The following is a 15855-nucleotide window of genomic DNA, read 5'->3' on the forward strand; positions in this document are numbered from 1 at the left end:
TCTATTTCATTAAGTGATACACTAATTGATAATTAAAATAGCTTTATGAGAGCACTTATTAATAATTTCAAATATGTGGCTATAAGCCCAAGAATGAGACCAATTGCATACTAGTGGGGCTGTAATTATGAGGTTTCACTCTAAGTTAGAGAGTGTACCATTCACCCCTTGGCTAAAGGTGTTATTTATCTATAAAGTTTAAGGCTCAATTGTTTGTATTGATATGAAGGACACATGATTGTTGTATTTGAGCACATATAGCCTTATTTAAACATTCATGTATATATATTTTGGGCATGTGTGAACCTAATTGAATATTAATATATTTAATCCCAATATATGTTTTGTAATATTTCTTTGAATGAAATATATGTTACATGCCTTAGTTGACATACTTGAGTAGTCTAATATGTGGAATGCACAAGAGTCTGTTATGAGTGCTTATAAGTAAGCTAGGATGAGGTATTAGAGTTTCATTTATTATAAGAATGAAGTTGAGAAATAACTCAATGAATGCAATAAGTTCTTGATTACCATAGAACTTGTGGGGGGTAGCTATTATTTCCACTATTTATTTTTTCATTGAGATGCTTTAAAAGAAACCACTAAAACACCTTGTGAATTATGGAAAGAGTGATCGCCTTTCTATAAAATCTTTAAATGTGGGGGTGTTTAATGAAGGTGGTGGTTCCTATTCCTAAATGATAAAGAACCATTGATTGTGTTTTCATTGGTTATAGCCATAACAGTAGTGTATAGTGTTTTCTAATTTATGAATCTATTATTCTTATATGCATGAAAATTATTTAGAATATATTTCAAGTGTCAAACTTTCTTAATAGAAAGTTTGACTCTATGTTTAGTATCTCTCATGATCAAGAGTTGATGGAAGAGAGGTTGAGCCTAAGCGTAGTAAAAGGACAAACGTCATATTTGTTTGGTCCAAATTTTCTAATTCATATATTAGAAGATGAACTTAAAGCTTCAAAGAAGCAAAATCCCAAAGTGCCTTCTTGGAAAAGAGATTGTCAATAGTGCAATAATTCCATCTTTGAAATCTATGCATAGTAATTGGTGGATCTACCACCTAAGAGTTTGAGAGTTGATGGAATTATTGACTATTACAATGCGAGACTTGTTTTAGAAGGCTACAAATAAAAGGAAGATATGAGTTTTCTTGATACAAAATAAACCAAAGGGATTTGTGGTTCTTGTACAAGGAAACAAAGTGTGTAGGTTTGTTAAGTCTTTGTATGGATTGAAGCAAGTTTCAATGCAATGACATGAAAAATTTGACAATGAAATGATGTCAAATGAGTTTAGATTTCATGTGACTAGTGTGTAATGTGAAATATATCACAAGGGGTTATGTCGTTGTTGGATATGCTCATGTAAGTGTTGTAGATGTGATACAAGAAATGAAAATTTCTAATACATCTAATGGACTTGTCCTGTCTCAATCACATGAGAAATGTGACGATAGTCTAGTGAGAATACCTTATGCAAAGAGTATATGTATTTTTGGGAAGTCAATAAATCTAAATAGACATGCATTGTTGGATACTTGTGCCTCCTAATTGTATATATTGGTAGGGCACAAAGTTATGGTAGGTCTCTACATATTTGTTGGAGACAATACCATGAGGCAGTTGCTCTCAAATGGAAGTATTTCCAGATTATAAAACAGATTCGTAATCAATTGTTTTTGTGGAGAGCAAACAAACTGCATGTTCATCAAGGGGAATGGGGTTACCTAAAAGTCTCTAGGATGGCAACCCAACCTAGCTGACTGAAGATCCCAAGATCTAGGTTCAAAGGGACAACTGAATCGTGGAGACTATTTTTATCACTATGGAGATAACATCTCCCTCTCATTCCTATGATGAAATAGTGATGCCTATAAGCAATGTTTAGGGTAAGCTTTGCTTTTAATGATTCTTACATCTTGGAATACCAAGTGGGGTATAGCAGGATACTCTTAATAAGATTCACCTATATGAGTGTGAAGTGGGCCGCTTCCATGAGGGTTTCAAGGCTGAATTCTCTAAAGCACTTCATGAATTTACCAGGATATGTTCAAGGCCGAAATAAACACAACTATAAGAACGAAATATGTCCAAAAAGGAGCTGTGTGAATTCTATTGTCTTGGTATACACAAACGGCTGGCAGTTCAAAAACATTGTATTCACTGATTAGCTAGTATATCCGATAATCTTTCACAAAGGAAGGTTCAAAGCCAAAAGCCACCTCTCCCGATAAAGTAACTTTTCTTCTACTCTCTCTGTGTCTGCATCATCATTTGCATTGTGATTATCAATTTCTATTCATGTGGGGGATTGTTGGAAAAACAGCATAGAGTGAATAAGAAATTGATATTTTCTATATTCACTTGAAGATGTTATTAAATGTGATAAAAATCCTGAGTTCCACATAGGAAAGGAAAGAGAAAATATATGAGTTTATATGCTCATGAGTTGGACATTGGGTTGGGCCTTTGGCTTATGTGAACTAGGCCTAATTGTCCAAATAATAATATTTTATTATTTTAATTTTTGAGTCAGTTAGTCTGTGCATAACAGTTATCACTGAAACAGAGTGCCTGTTCAGTAACGTATAATTTTTCATTGTCCCTCATTCATAAAAACTAATTTTTCAGAAAACTCTCCCAATGAGAATATATTTTTGTGCATTTCAATTTGTGTCAAAGAGAGAGAAAGATACATTGAGTAGTTCGTAGAGCACGACCTTGTGTGCTTCGTTTTCGTGCTGTAGATCATTTTATATTGGGAGGCAGACGTCCGTGAGTCTCAAAGTACTACAGTGATTGTATGAGGGGCGAAATCTGCTTTAAGGAGATTGTGTCAAACACAAGACTTGATCTGAATCATTCATTCTTCATGCATTTGGTCTATGAGTTTTTAATTATTTGCATATTTCTTCTTATATATATATATATATATATTCAGTATTTGTTTATTGCTTTTGCCTGTCAGATCTATTTGTGTTATTGCTTATTCTTAAATTTGTGTATTGTTCCTTTTGCTTTATCACAAAAGTAAATTGTTGTAATATATCCAACATGGTCAAGGGTTGCCCATAATTTAATCTTGCTTTAAAACTTAAACGCCAAAATTGGTCGATATAATTATATGCCTAATCTATATATTCTATATAAATATAAAACCGAAATCTTTGCTGGCATCACAATTTTCCGCGTCACCTTTTAAAAAAAATTCTTTTTAATGTTTTATTATATTAGAATTTATCATTTTTTAATAATTTTTTTAAAATTTTATTATTATATTAGAATTTATCAATTTAGAACCCAATACAAGTATACAACTCCCCTTTTAGCCTTCACGTCTAAGTCAAAGTGGTAAACCCCATGACCTCTCTGTTTTCTAATATACGCCGACACCCCACAACCTCTGTTTTCTAATATATGCTAGATCCTCCCGCCGCCACCGCCACCATGGATCACCGCCACTACATCGATTTCTCTCTGCCTCTCCATCATTGCCCAACCCAGCCCATCATATTCTATGTCGGCAAATTATTTTGAGGTAATTAAAACATGTTTAATTGCTATATATTGCTCTCTCTCTCTATCCGCTTTTTGGATTTAAGTTTTTTTTGTTTTTGTTTTTTCTTTTCAGATTTCCACGTTTTCTTCTTCTTCCTTTGTTGTCAAAGCTAGGGCAAAGAAGAATCATGAAATTTCTGTTATTAGATTTTCTTTTTCCCTTTTTTTTGTATGCAATTTTTATTGGATTTTTGGTTTCTTGGTTTCTTGGGAGTTTTCTATTTGGTTTCAATTTTGGGTTTGTTTTAGTAGATATATAGTGTTTTTCTCATCTTCATTTTAAATTGGTTTGGATTTTCTTTTTCCCTTTTTTTGGTTATGCAATTTTTATTGGATTTTTGGTTTCCTGGGATTCTTCTATTTGATTTCAATTTTGGGTTTGTTTTGGTTTGATATATAGGTGGGGTTTGGATACACGTTTGGCATTGGCGTTTTGAGTTTTACGTTTTCCCTTTTTTTTTTGGGCACGCGTTTAAGGAGATAGTGCGGTTACTGTTCATGTACTGTTCATGAATAGTAGCCGCACTATTTGAATTTTCAACCCTTTTTAGCACATCAATGGGTCCCATGAACAGTGCGCAGGACCCACAAATCTCACTTTTCAGCAACTTTTTCATTAAAAAAGGGTCTCACGGTATTATTCACACATTTAAAAATTATTTTGCTACAGTGTTTCAGTTTTTAGTTTTCAGTTTCAGCAAAATAAGTTCTATCCAAACGGACCTATATTGTTATTGTCATCTTCATTTACATTGGTTTTCCCTTTTTATATATTATTATAATCTCTGGGTTCTCTTATTATGTTGGGCTGCCGCTATTTTGGATTCAATCGGAATTTTTTTTGAAGGTTAGGGTTGGTTAGTATATTTGTTTGAGATTGCTGAACATGTGTTTGATAGAATGCTCAGGTGTTTGTTCTCTGATTCTTCTTTGCCAATTTATTTGTGGTATTTGTTGAACAAGTTTGGAATGCTCAGTTGTTTGTTCTCAGATTCATTTGTAATATGCCTTTTGTTCTCTATTTAAAAGAATTCAGCTACAAGAAATCACAAAAGGCTAAAATATAAGTTATATAATATGAGCCTTTTAGCGTATCAATTACTTGCATTGATACCAATTAATGAATTTCCAATAGGTTTAATTCTTTTTCTTGGTGATAGGTTTCAAATCTGCTACATAGAACGTCTGGTCTTTGTTTTCCTTTTGTTCTTGAAAAGATATAATAATTTCATTGTTAGATGATAGTTGGGAATATTTACAAATTTTCAATTAGTCCAGAAATTTTACTTTCTAGGTTCCAAGGATGAAGGAGATCAATATTTCAAAGGCCAATTTGATGTAAGCCTTGGCTTTTGTGATGGGTGGAATTCAGGAAGCCTACAATGATATTTGTAGCATTTGTCTTGAAGCCCTCCCTCTGTGATAGTGATCTTTCAATGGTATCATATACATATTACCAAATTTTGTATCTTTATATCCCCAGTATTTGATGTATTGTTTTAACCAATCCAATTTTCTATTTTCTAACAAAGGTGACCAGTAACAAGCCTACCTTTCATCTATAAGATTAATACCTTATACTTTTTTGCTTAATGCATAATGGGTTCTCTCCATGATTGCCTCTTTTGAATGTTTGAGTTTCATAGTTTGTGGTTCACTTGGGAGAAAAAAATTGTTTGTTTAGTACTTATGGTTGTTTGCCTTATACATGCTCATAATATTTTGTTATGGTACAGATTTATTCTGTCTTATTTTGAATTGTTAATTTGGGTAAAACAAAATGGGAATGTGATGGAGGTGGAGGTTGGCTATTATGGTAAAATCGGAACCAAAGGCATGTGGATGAAACTCTGAAGTTAGTAGTGGAGTTGGTGCAAACAACCTGTACACTTGTTATGGAATATATGGAAGCTTAGAGAAATAATCAGTCTAGATAGCTTGTTGAAGAGTGTACATGTCCTCCTATAGGTTCATGTGACAAGGTAAATTTTGCCATCAAGAAATTGCAAAACAATAGATGGTGTGGCTTAAGGGTACAATGATAGTGGAAGTCAATGTATAGGAGCTTTATGTGCAAGAATAGTTGAAGGAAATGATCAAATTGAAGTGCAGGCTTTAAAATTATGATGAGCTAGCAGTTTGGTGTGGATTTGGGGCTTCAAGCAGTTAAGGTAGAGTGTGAATTTAAAAGTCCAGTAAATGAAGTAAAGTCAGCTGGACCTACCAATTTGAGCATTGGCCACATCCTTCCTTAATGATGTTAGATTGCTTGGTTCTTCTATAAGGAATATATTTCTCTCTTATGGCTTTCCTTGAATAAAAGGACCAGTAGAGAAGATAGCATACTGGGTTTGCTAGACAATGATCTATTGGATGGAGGAGCATCCCCCATGTATTAAGACTCTATTAAATAGTGATGTACCTGCTCAATTAAAAAAAAAAAAAAAAAAAAAAAACCCAAATGTAATTTTTAATCAGATTTTTTCTACTGAAAGTTGTACTATTACCCCAGTCCATTAAAAATCACTACTAATGTTTTTTTTTGGAGACCTCACTACTCATGTTTTAGTTTTAAAGTTGTAATATCTATTGGACAATATAGTATTTTGTGTTTCTATGTATTAATATTGTTCTTTTTTTAAAACAAAAAAATTGTCATATTTGAATGATATCTTGAATAATCACTAATATATTATTAATGTCATCTCTTATTTATAAGCATTTCACTTAATTATATAAGTTATTCCAACTAAAATAAAATGAAATGAAGATTTGAAATATTATTTTAAACTACCATAAATAAATTTCAATATAAACTAAAATTAATAAATTTTTCTTTTTAAAATCTTATTTTCAATAGTTTTTCTGTGCATCACACGGGTTAGCGACTAGTATACAACATTTGTGAAGGTCTAATTCGAGTAACCCAAGAGTCGACTAGAAGCTCTAATTCGTGTAAGCCTAACCCTTTCGGCTAAGCCCAATAAACTAAATCACAGCATGAGAAGCTCACATCCATCCTTTTATTCCCTTAAATATCAGACCATTTCAATTCGGCTTTCGGCCTCTACACAAACCCCAAATGGCTACTCCAATCCAACTCTACAAAACTGTTCTACCAACGTCAAAAGACCAAAATTTATGACTAATAAATAAGCCCCAAATCACTATGGTTTGAGAACAGAAAACCCAATACCAATTTTATGGGTTTTAGTCTACGAAAGAACCCACACACACGAGAGCCTGCCATAGGATAGGCCTTAAAGCTTTAACACTACAATCATCTCAATCAAACTGTTGTGTTTTTCATAGCTTAGGTGACATCTATTTAAATCTAGACAACGGAATTGATAGGCTAAAATTTCTTCTTGATTTCTGTTACGAATTCTTTTAGGAACTTTTTTTTTTTTTTTTTTTAGAATGCTCTTCTAGGAACTTTATTACTTGAATAAAGTTTTTTATCAAACTAGTTTGGAGAGAAACTCTTCAAACTGCTCATATATTTCTATATTGACTGTGAATTTTGAAAATCTAACCGTTAGATTGCATGTTTTTATTATATTTTTCATGCATATAAAATTTCAAAAAGATCAAAGAACAATTGCAATCTCTTCAAACAAATATTAAAATTTCAATTTTTTATAATCTAAAATTGTGTATAAAAAATAAGTTTATTGATCGAATAGTAAATAATATCCAATTTGAACGAAATTTAATATGCATATTAAGAACATAAAAAACATGAAATTTAACGGTTAGATTTTCAAAATTTACACCAAAAAAAGATATATATATATATATATATATAAGAAGTTTGTAGAGTTTTTTTCCAAACTAGTTTGGAGAGAAACTTTGTTCTTATTGCTACAATTTTGAGGGAAAAATGTCTAAACACTCCTTAAACTTTGGGTAGTGACAATTATAACTTATTTTAGTCAGTTTAGTACCTAAACTTCACAGGTGCCAAATTCCTACTTCTGTTTAATCTACGGTTAAATGGCCTAACATCCTGCACTTCTCCCACTCACATGAACGTCACATGTAGAAGAAATTTTCCAAATTCCAATTGCAACCATTTCACTGTCTTAGACAGAGAAAAACTCTATGCCCAGTTTTGAGAGAGAGAAAAACCTAGGAGAGAGAGGATTAAATCAACGATTTTCTTTCTAATCAAACCACAATATCACCGGAGTTTTTGGTATTGTTGTACAACAGCCACTGCTAGTTGAAAGAACTAGACGAAGAAGACAAGGAGGAAGGTCTAGTTAAAAAACAAAACCCTTTCGTCTTCCATCCAATTAGCAAAAGCAACATTATTTCAATGAACCATCAATGTCAATAAGCAAAATAAAAGCGACAAACATGTGCATTTGACTTTCACTTGTTCCTCCCATAAAGAAGTGTGAACAATATATGTAGTTAATTAGTTTATTAAGCCAGTATTATAAATTATTAATCAAAACCATATACGGTCAATCTCTATCTCTCCATTTTTACAAATATATAATTTTATCATTTTAGGTTTTTTTGATTCATACAATTATTTTTTGAACTTGTCCATTTTCTTCTAAATATTTTTATTATATATATATATATATATATTATATTTTTCTAATTTACTTTGGTAAAATTAAAATTTTTTAGCTTCAAATTTCTCATTCTCTTAGGATTATCATAATAATCAAAACTTATCATATAATTACAATTGATATTACTCAATAATTTATAGTACTTTCAACCCCAATCTGTCTTTTCGCATTTTTAAATGGACTAAAAGGACCAAAGTGGACCGAATTGACTTAAATAGACCGAATTGGACCAAACTGGACTGAATGGATTGACTTAGACCGAAGTGGATAAAAAGGACCGAAATTGACTAAATGGACCGAAGTGGACCATAATGGATCAAATTCGACCGAATTGGATTGAAATAAACCAAAGTAGACCAACTTGGACCGAAATGAACCAAATGAACCGAAATGGACCCAAAATGGATAGAATGTCGAACCATAATTAGGAAACATAACTCAAAAAATTAATAATAATTCTAATAATAAAGTGATGATGTAAAACCATAATCTGTGATAAGGTAATGTATTCCAATGTAATGGAAGTGGTTTGTTGTTTAAGTAACATTAATCAAGTTTGTTATAACATTAATATTTTTAACTTAATTATTATGCATGTGTTGGTGATTCTATGTGTTTGTTGAATGTTTTATTCAAGATGAACTCGAGACAATGTAGAGAAAGTTGGTACACTAGAGAAAGTTGGTACAACACAAAAAAGCATATCAAGAAAACCACTTGCATGTAATATTTTATACCCAAAAAAAAAATGGGAAAAAAAAAAAAAAAACCTTTGTTAAAGGCTTTATTATCTATCCCTTGAAATGGATGAAAATGACATTGATTCTCGAGAATGTGTAAAGTCATAAGAGTGAAAGGTGATCATCTATAATTAGTTTTGAGAATGAGTAAATGCATAAAGCATTATTACATGCATTAATATTTATATACATATTTTTTAAAGAAAAATAATGAAAAGAAAATGATGATATGTTCATTGATGTACATCAATACTAAATATTACTCTTTAAAGGTATATAATATATAAATTAATGTCATCTTTTCTTTGTTTTTGGATACCTGATAAACATAATATATTGATAGAGAAAATTAATAAAGAGGCTAAGCCTCCATATAGAGTTCATACAAAGATTATAGACATGCATAGGGAACCTAGTAGACCAATTTGCAGGCTGTAATACAAGGGATATGATAACTTTAGGTACATAAAACAAAATAGCAGTCATTCCTTGATGCATTAGCTGCCTAGTGTCCGAGACAAAAGTCTGTTCCTGCCAAGTTGGTACTCTAGCATAATTAAACAGTTGGACTGATCTTTTGCAATTGGTCAAAATAATGAGCCTGCTTAGATTGACTTCCTTTGCTTTGATTGCTTCCACTATTGCCTCCTGATATGTGAGAACTACAGATTGCCTCCCACTGGTAGAAGCTCCTATGAAAAGTCTGGTACCTTCCAAGTCAATAGCTTCAAAAGCATATCCAGATCTTCTTGTTCTCCTATGCCTATAGGCTGCCACCTTGATTATCGTTTTCCAATGGTGTTGGTTACTGGTTTGAGGTTGCTTCACTATACCTGGTCTTGGACTTAGCACAGAATCTTTAAAGGCCTCCTTGTACCTGTAGATGAGAGAGTTAGATGTGAGTACTACTTCAATAGGATTAGGAATTTTGCCTTGGTGAACCACCAGATTCCTGTGGTTCCAGAGAAGCCAAAAAGATAGTAAGAAAGGCCCGAAGAAACAACATTCCATTCTGCCCTAACACTCTGTTGGTAGAAATACCGTCTTTGATCCATTGTTTTGTGGTCATATGACTAAATTCAGAAGTTCTGATGTTAAGCATGGATCCGTACCAAACAGCTCTAGCAAAGGTACACTGTTGAAATAGGTGTGTTGTGGTTTCCTCACCCTCATTACACAAAGGGCAAATGCTGTAATTTGTGATACTTCTCCCTTTGAGAATAGCCAGAACAGGAATGCTGTCATGAACTAGTTTCCAAATGAATGTGAGAACCTTCATAGGAAGTTTTATCTTCCAGAAAAACTTCCATAAGGATTGATGGTCCACACATGAATTTGTACATAAGCCCTTAGATTGATTATAGTCCAATTGAAGCATTTTGTATGCCTGATCCACCTTGTACTCCCCTGAGGCAGAGTGCTTCCACACTAGCTTGTCCAAAGTTCCATCTACTTTTGCAATAGGAATTTGCACAATATCCTTGACTGTAGGTGGTTGGTACAACTTCCCAAGTAAGCTTAAATTCCAGGATTTTGTTATGTTATCTATCAAATCAGCCACAGTATCATCAACCAAGTTATGGCTCTGCAAGACCTGGTTTGGACAGTTAAACCAATCTTTATGAGTTAGAGGGATGCTTCTACCATTTCCTATGATCCATCTGCCCTTATGCAAATTTCTATTTTGAGGGACAGAGATATTCTTCCAGATGAAAGAGTGATGAGGTTTTGGCTTGTAATCTTGTAAAGAGGATATGGGGAAATATTTGGCTTTAAAGGTCCTAGAAAGAAGAGAGTTCGGATTATGCAGTATTCTCCAATATTGCTTTGAAATTATAGCCTGGTTGAAAAGACTAGATTTTTTAAAACCCAAACCTCCCATGTTTCTTGGTTGGCATACCTTATCCCAATGGATTAAATGAAGCTTCCTGGTACCTGATTCAAGCCCCCACCAAAATCTCTCATGATGGCATCTAGTTTGCTACACACACTATCAGGCAGTCTAAAGAGGGGAGTAGACTGTAAAACTGAAGAGATCAAGACTGCTCTTCCAGCTTGAGAGAGCAGCCTTGCCTTCCAGCCCTGGAGTTTGGCTTGTACCTTATCAATTAAATCCTGAAAATCAAATACCCTTCTCCCCCTAAGCTTAAAAGATAATCCCAAATACTTACTAGGACACCGAACAAGATTAACCTTGGGGAACAGAAGAGATCAGGCTTGCTAAAGTTTATGGCTTGACCAGATAAGGAGCAATACCAGTGAAAAATTAATGTCAACTATATAGTTCGCAACGTCCTATAATAGTAGATGGCAAGTACAGTTGCTTATATCTCAAATAGCATATAACAAAATTACGTCATCATAGATAATGGCTTATTGTGTCCAATTGTTTGGCTTTTTTTTTTTTTCTTTCAAGAAATTCTTTTTTGGTGTATTTAAACAACATACTATTGTTGGATAACAACTTCATTTACATGGGATGAGCTAACTAGATATTGCAAATCATAAACAATGTTGAAGCAGTTGTCAGCATACCTGTAAATCACTTGTTAAAATATCGATTGAAGCTTGAAGCTAAATAGTTGGCTCTTTGTTACACGCTCGCTCCAGACACTCCGTTCACACCCTCTTTTATTTTCAAAACACATGATTTACGTGCCTGTGCGGTGAGTGTACAATTTTAAGTTAGTGATACTCATTATCTTTTTAATTAATATGATAATGTTTAGGGGAAATTATTTCATTACATTTGAAAAAATGGGTAGGAAAGGGTAAAAATAAAGTTGATAATGTGAGAATCCAAAGTACTACCAAAAAAAAAAAAAAGAAAAGAGAATAGATTTCACGTAGCCTAACAACCATAGAATTGGATTTTCTCTATTTCATTTGAAAATGCGATGATCCTTTTTCAACGAGGATTGTATTGTCCTTTGCCCTTTTCATTTCTTGTAGCCTAATAACCATAAAATTGGATCATCTCCATTTCATTTGAAAGCGAGATGATCCATTTTGAACAAGGATTATACTGTGCTTTTGCCTTTTTCATTGATTAGTGTTGGTTAGAAAATAATCAAAATATACCTTGAATAAATTTTAATTTAATGTACTACACATGCCATAAAAATATTATTAGGCATAAAAATGATGCATTAGTCATTTTATATAAATGTTGTACAATGTTTTTAAAAAATAGGAGTCCCTTAGTTAAATTTTATACATAAATTTTTATATAAAAATATAGAAGAGAGGAAGAATTTTAAAAAGCTAAGGTCCACGGGCCTCCTGTCGCGCACCCCTCAGGCCCCTATCTTCACAACATGAAATGTATTTGAATTGGTATACATAGGACCTCAATCATTCATCCTTATCTCTTGGTAAAGAAATGGAACAACTTAAGAGATTCTTTTTCCAAGTCATTTCCTTGGTAAATGGACCCTTCAAATTTGTAATACTTCCTTATCTCATCTAAGTTAAACTACGTCCAGCTAAGACATAAGCATGTCTTGAATTTTTTAAAATAAAAAGGGAGGGGTCTTGAAAGGAACACAATTTTCGGTGAACATGAGAGAATAATTATAATAATTATGCAATATAAAATGAATAAGAAAATAGCATTAGAACTATATATTCATCAACATATCCCTCATTGAGTACTCTAGTGGTTGGTTCATTGGTCTAGGGAAAAATTTAAACTCATCGATTTTATGTTGAACCACCATACTATCTGTAGGGGCAAAGGCCCACAGGCCCAAAATCATACAATGGGCCTTGGGCCCCATATGGGATGATCAATCATGTCCGAGAAGAGGACGTGGATACCAAAAGGGCTCCCAATCTAGTTCTCGTAGGTCTAAAGTCACTTAAAGGGCAGTCCGAGGAGAAATGTCTCCTCGGACATGACAAGTAGGGCTCAACATGCACTCTGCCTGCCAAAAGGATCCACCCCAACGAACATTAGTAGCAAGGACAAGTCGTACAGACCCGTGGCAAAGAAGGAAACAAAAGATGCCCAAGAAGAGGCTGCAGCTGCCACATTAAATGCATTGCAGCTACTTTTCTGGCCACATTAATGTGGAGAAAACCTGTGAACAGTGCTGCCTTAGCTACCACAACTCACAGAAAGGTGGAGGAGGTGTCCGATGGGACAAGCACTCAAGTGAGAATCCAGATAATTAACAAGTGTAAGGCCATGATGGCTTCAAGGAGTCTATATAAGAAAGGGAGCCCTCACGAGAAAAGGGGACTGGAAAATTGAAAGGAAGAACCTCCAAATGTCTGCCTGATCCCCTCAGACTGAGAATATTTGGACGTTAACAGGATCTTCTTGTGTCCGAGTGTTATGTAGCCCAACCTTAGCCCCTATTTACTTCGCTAAGGCCCGGTTCTGTAACCCACTCTCTACGAATTCATTGTATCAGGCCCCTTTGGACTAAGACTCCATACTTGTTGGGCTTGGGCCCCAAACCGAGCCCTTACAATTGGCGCTGTCTGTGGGGAGAACTTGTGCCTCAGCAAGTTTGACCGTTAGAAATGGAAGGATCAGGTTTGCGACAAACGGGACCTGCGGATTCCCAACGGCAGGACAACTTTCTTAACCTCGAACAGGAAAAAGATCAAGACAAGCGACGTGAGGGTAGCGTAAATACCTCCCATACAAGCCGAAGAAGTTCGAGAGGGAAAGGTCATGCATCCCAAAAGCGGGGCGATAATAGGGCTCTCCAGTAAGAAATCGACGACCTGAAGAGGAAGTTGTGCCGAGCGCAGCGAAGGCATCCTTCCCCCAGTCCGGACACCAGCAATGAAGAGGATAACGAATATAAGCAAAGGTCGAGAAACCCACCAAGTGAAACTTTCTCCTATGAGGAAGAGCAACCTCATAAACGCGGCTACAGAAGTCCGTCTTACAAGCGCCTCGCAAATGACGCCATGAGTAAGGCCCTGGACCGCATCTCCCAGTCACCCTTCACGCGCAAGATAGAGGGAGCTGAACTTCCTCGGCGGTTCCACCAACCCACTTTCGCCATATATAATGGTCTGACGGACCCCATAGAGCAGGTAAGTTAGTTTAACCAGAGAATGGCTGTACATTCCAGAGATGAAGTTTTGATGTATAAAGTGTTCCCGTCTAGTTTGGGACCCATGGCGATGAGGTGGTTTGACAGCCTCAAGCTAAATTCCATAAATTCTTTTAAGCAGCTAACCCAAGCTTTCAGTTCTCGCTTCATAACAAGCAGTAGGGTTCCTCGGCCCTTGGATTCCCTCTTGTCCTTATCCATGCAAGAAGGAGGGACCCTGAAGGCCTACTCGGATAGGTACTAGGAGATGTATAATGAGATAGAGGGAAATTATGACGACGTCGCCATCAGCACCTTCAAGAGAGGTCTGCCGACAGAACACGGTTTAAGGAAATCCCTGACTGGGAAATCGGTTACCAGTGTGTGCCAACTCATGGACCAAATCGACAAGTACAAAAGGGTCGAAGAGGACCAACAGACGGGAAAGGGTAAAACGAAGGTTGTCCCTCAAGAGAGGAGGGACTTCAGGTCGGACCGATTTAGCAACAACAACCGGCTGAGAAGGGATTACTCGGAGCAGTTTGGATCCACTGGGGTGCAGGCAGCCCACGCTATGTTCCGGGAACCATTACGTAAGATCTTAGAGAAAGTCAAGAACGAGCCGTTCTTTCAATGGCCAAATAGGATGGCAGGCGACCCCACGAAATGCAACTAGAGCCTATATTGCAAATACCACCAGGAACCGGGGCACACCACCGACGACTGCAGAAATCTTAAAAACCACTTGGACCAGCTGGTCCGAGAGGGAAAGCTGAGACATCTCTTACATCATTCTGGTGGCCGACAAGAGCAGACAAGCGTCGAGGCAAGGCAAAGCACCTTGAGACCGCCTATTGGCACGATAAATGTCATTCATGCACTCTAGGAAGAACCGGCTCCCATCCTTTCAGAGTAATGTCGGTGGCCTGACTCCCCGCTGAAGCTGACGATCGTGAGTTTAAGAGGGTTAAAGGGATGGCCTTGCCCATACTTAGATTCTCGGACGAGGATAAAGTTGGAACCATCCAGCCCCACGACGATGCTCTAGTCGTCACACTCAGGATTAGGGGATATGACGTGAAGAGGGTGCTAGCCAATCAAGACAGTGCCGTGGAGGTAATGTACCCCGACCTATACAAGGGGCTGAAGCTGAGACCGGAAGACTTGACAGCATACGACTCCCCTTTGGTAAGCTTTGAAGGGAAAACTGTTACTCCGAAAGGCCAAATTAGGTTGCCTATACAAACAGGCTTGGACATAGTAGAGGTGGACTTCATAATAGTGGACGCGTATTTGCCCTACACCGCCATTGTAGCTAGACCTTGGCTTCATGTCCTAGGGGCTGTATCCTTAACCTTACACCAAAAGGTGAAGTACCCGTCGGAGGGTCGGGTTAAAGAAGTGATAGGGGACCAAGCCATGTCCCAACAATGCATGGTGTCCGCCATCTCGCAACGGCCGAGTGCCGAGCCCTCTACCGAGAATGGCTTATAGTAATTAACAGCTCTAGCCCCGGGCTCGGGTGGTAGGGACCAACCGAGGAGGCAAGTTGTGAAGATTTGGAAAAATTTCTTGTGGGCTCCGATTCGGAAATATTTTTTCTGATAGGCTCGGAACTACCACCCCAAGAAAAGGAAGAGCTAATTGATTTCCTCAAAGAAAATGTGGACGTGTTTGCATAGGACGCCTACGAGGCTCCGGGGGTCGATTCAAACTTCATATGCCATCATCTTAATGTTAGTCTGGCCATTACGCCTAAGAAACAACCTCCTCGGCGACTGTCGAAAGAGCATGCTGATGCGGTGAGGGAGGAGGTGATGAAACTAAAGAAAGCAGGGGCTATCAAAGAAGTTTTCTACCCTGAATGGCTGGCCAATATAGTTGTGGT

At 36.2% G+C, this 15855-nt stretch overlaps 1 protein-coding gene across 1 annotated transcript; it reads left to right on the top strand.

Annotated features, from left to right (window-relative positions):
• The first annotated feature begins 14942 nt into the window (after window positions 1–14942).
• Window positions 14943–15461, top strand: LOC126727726 (uncharacterized). The gene has a single exon (XM_050433647.1). The coding sequence runs from the start codon at window positions 14943–14945 to the stop codon at window positions 15459–15461; it is 519 nt and encodes a 172-aa protein (XP_050289604.1).
• Window positions 15462–15855: the final 394 nt, after the last annotated feature.

This window comes from Quercus robur, chromosome 5 (assembly GCF_932294415.1).
Source record: "Quercus robur chromosome 5, dhQueRobu3.1, whole genome shotgun sequence".
NCBI classification, from domain to species: domain Eukaryota; kingdom Viridiplantae; phylum Streptophyta; class Magnoliopsida; order Fagales; family Fagaceae; genus Quercus; species Quercus robur.

Excerpts from the sequence above, each read along its gene's own strand:
- LOC126727726 (XM_050433647.1), top strand. The coding sequence starts at position 14,943 with ATGGCCTTGCCCATACTTAGATTCTCGGACGAGGATAAAGTTGGAACC.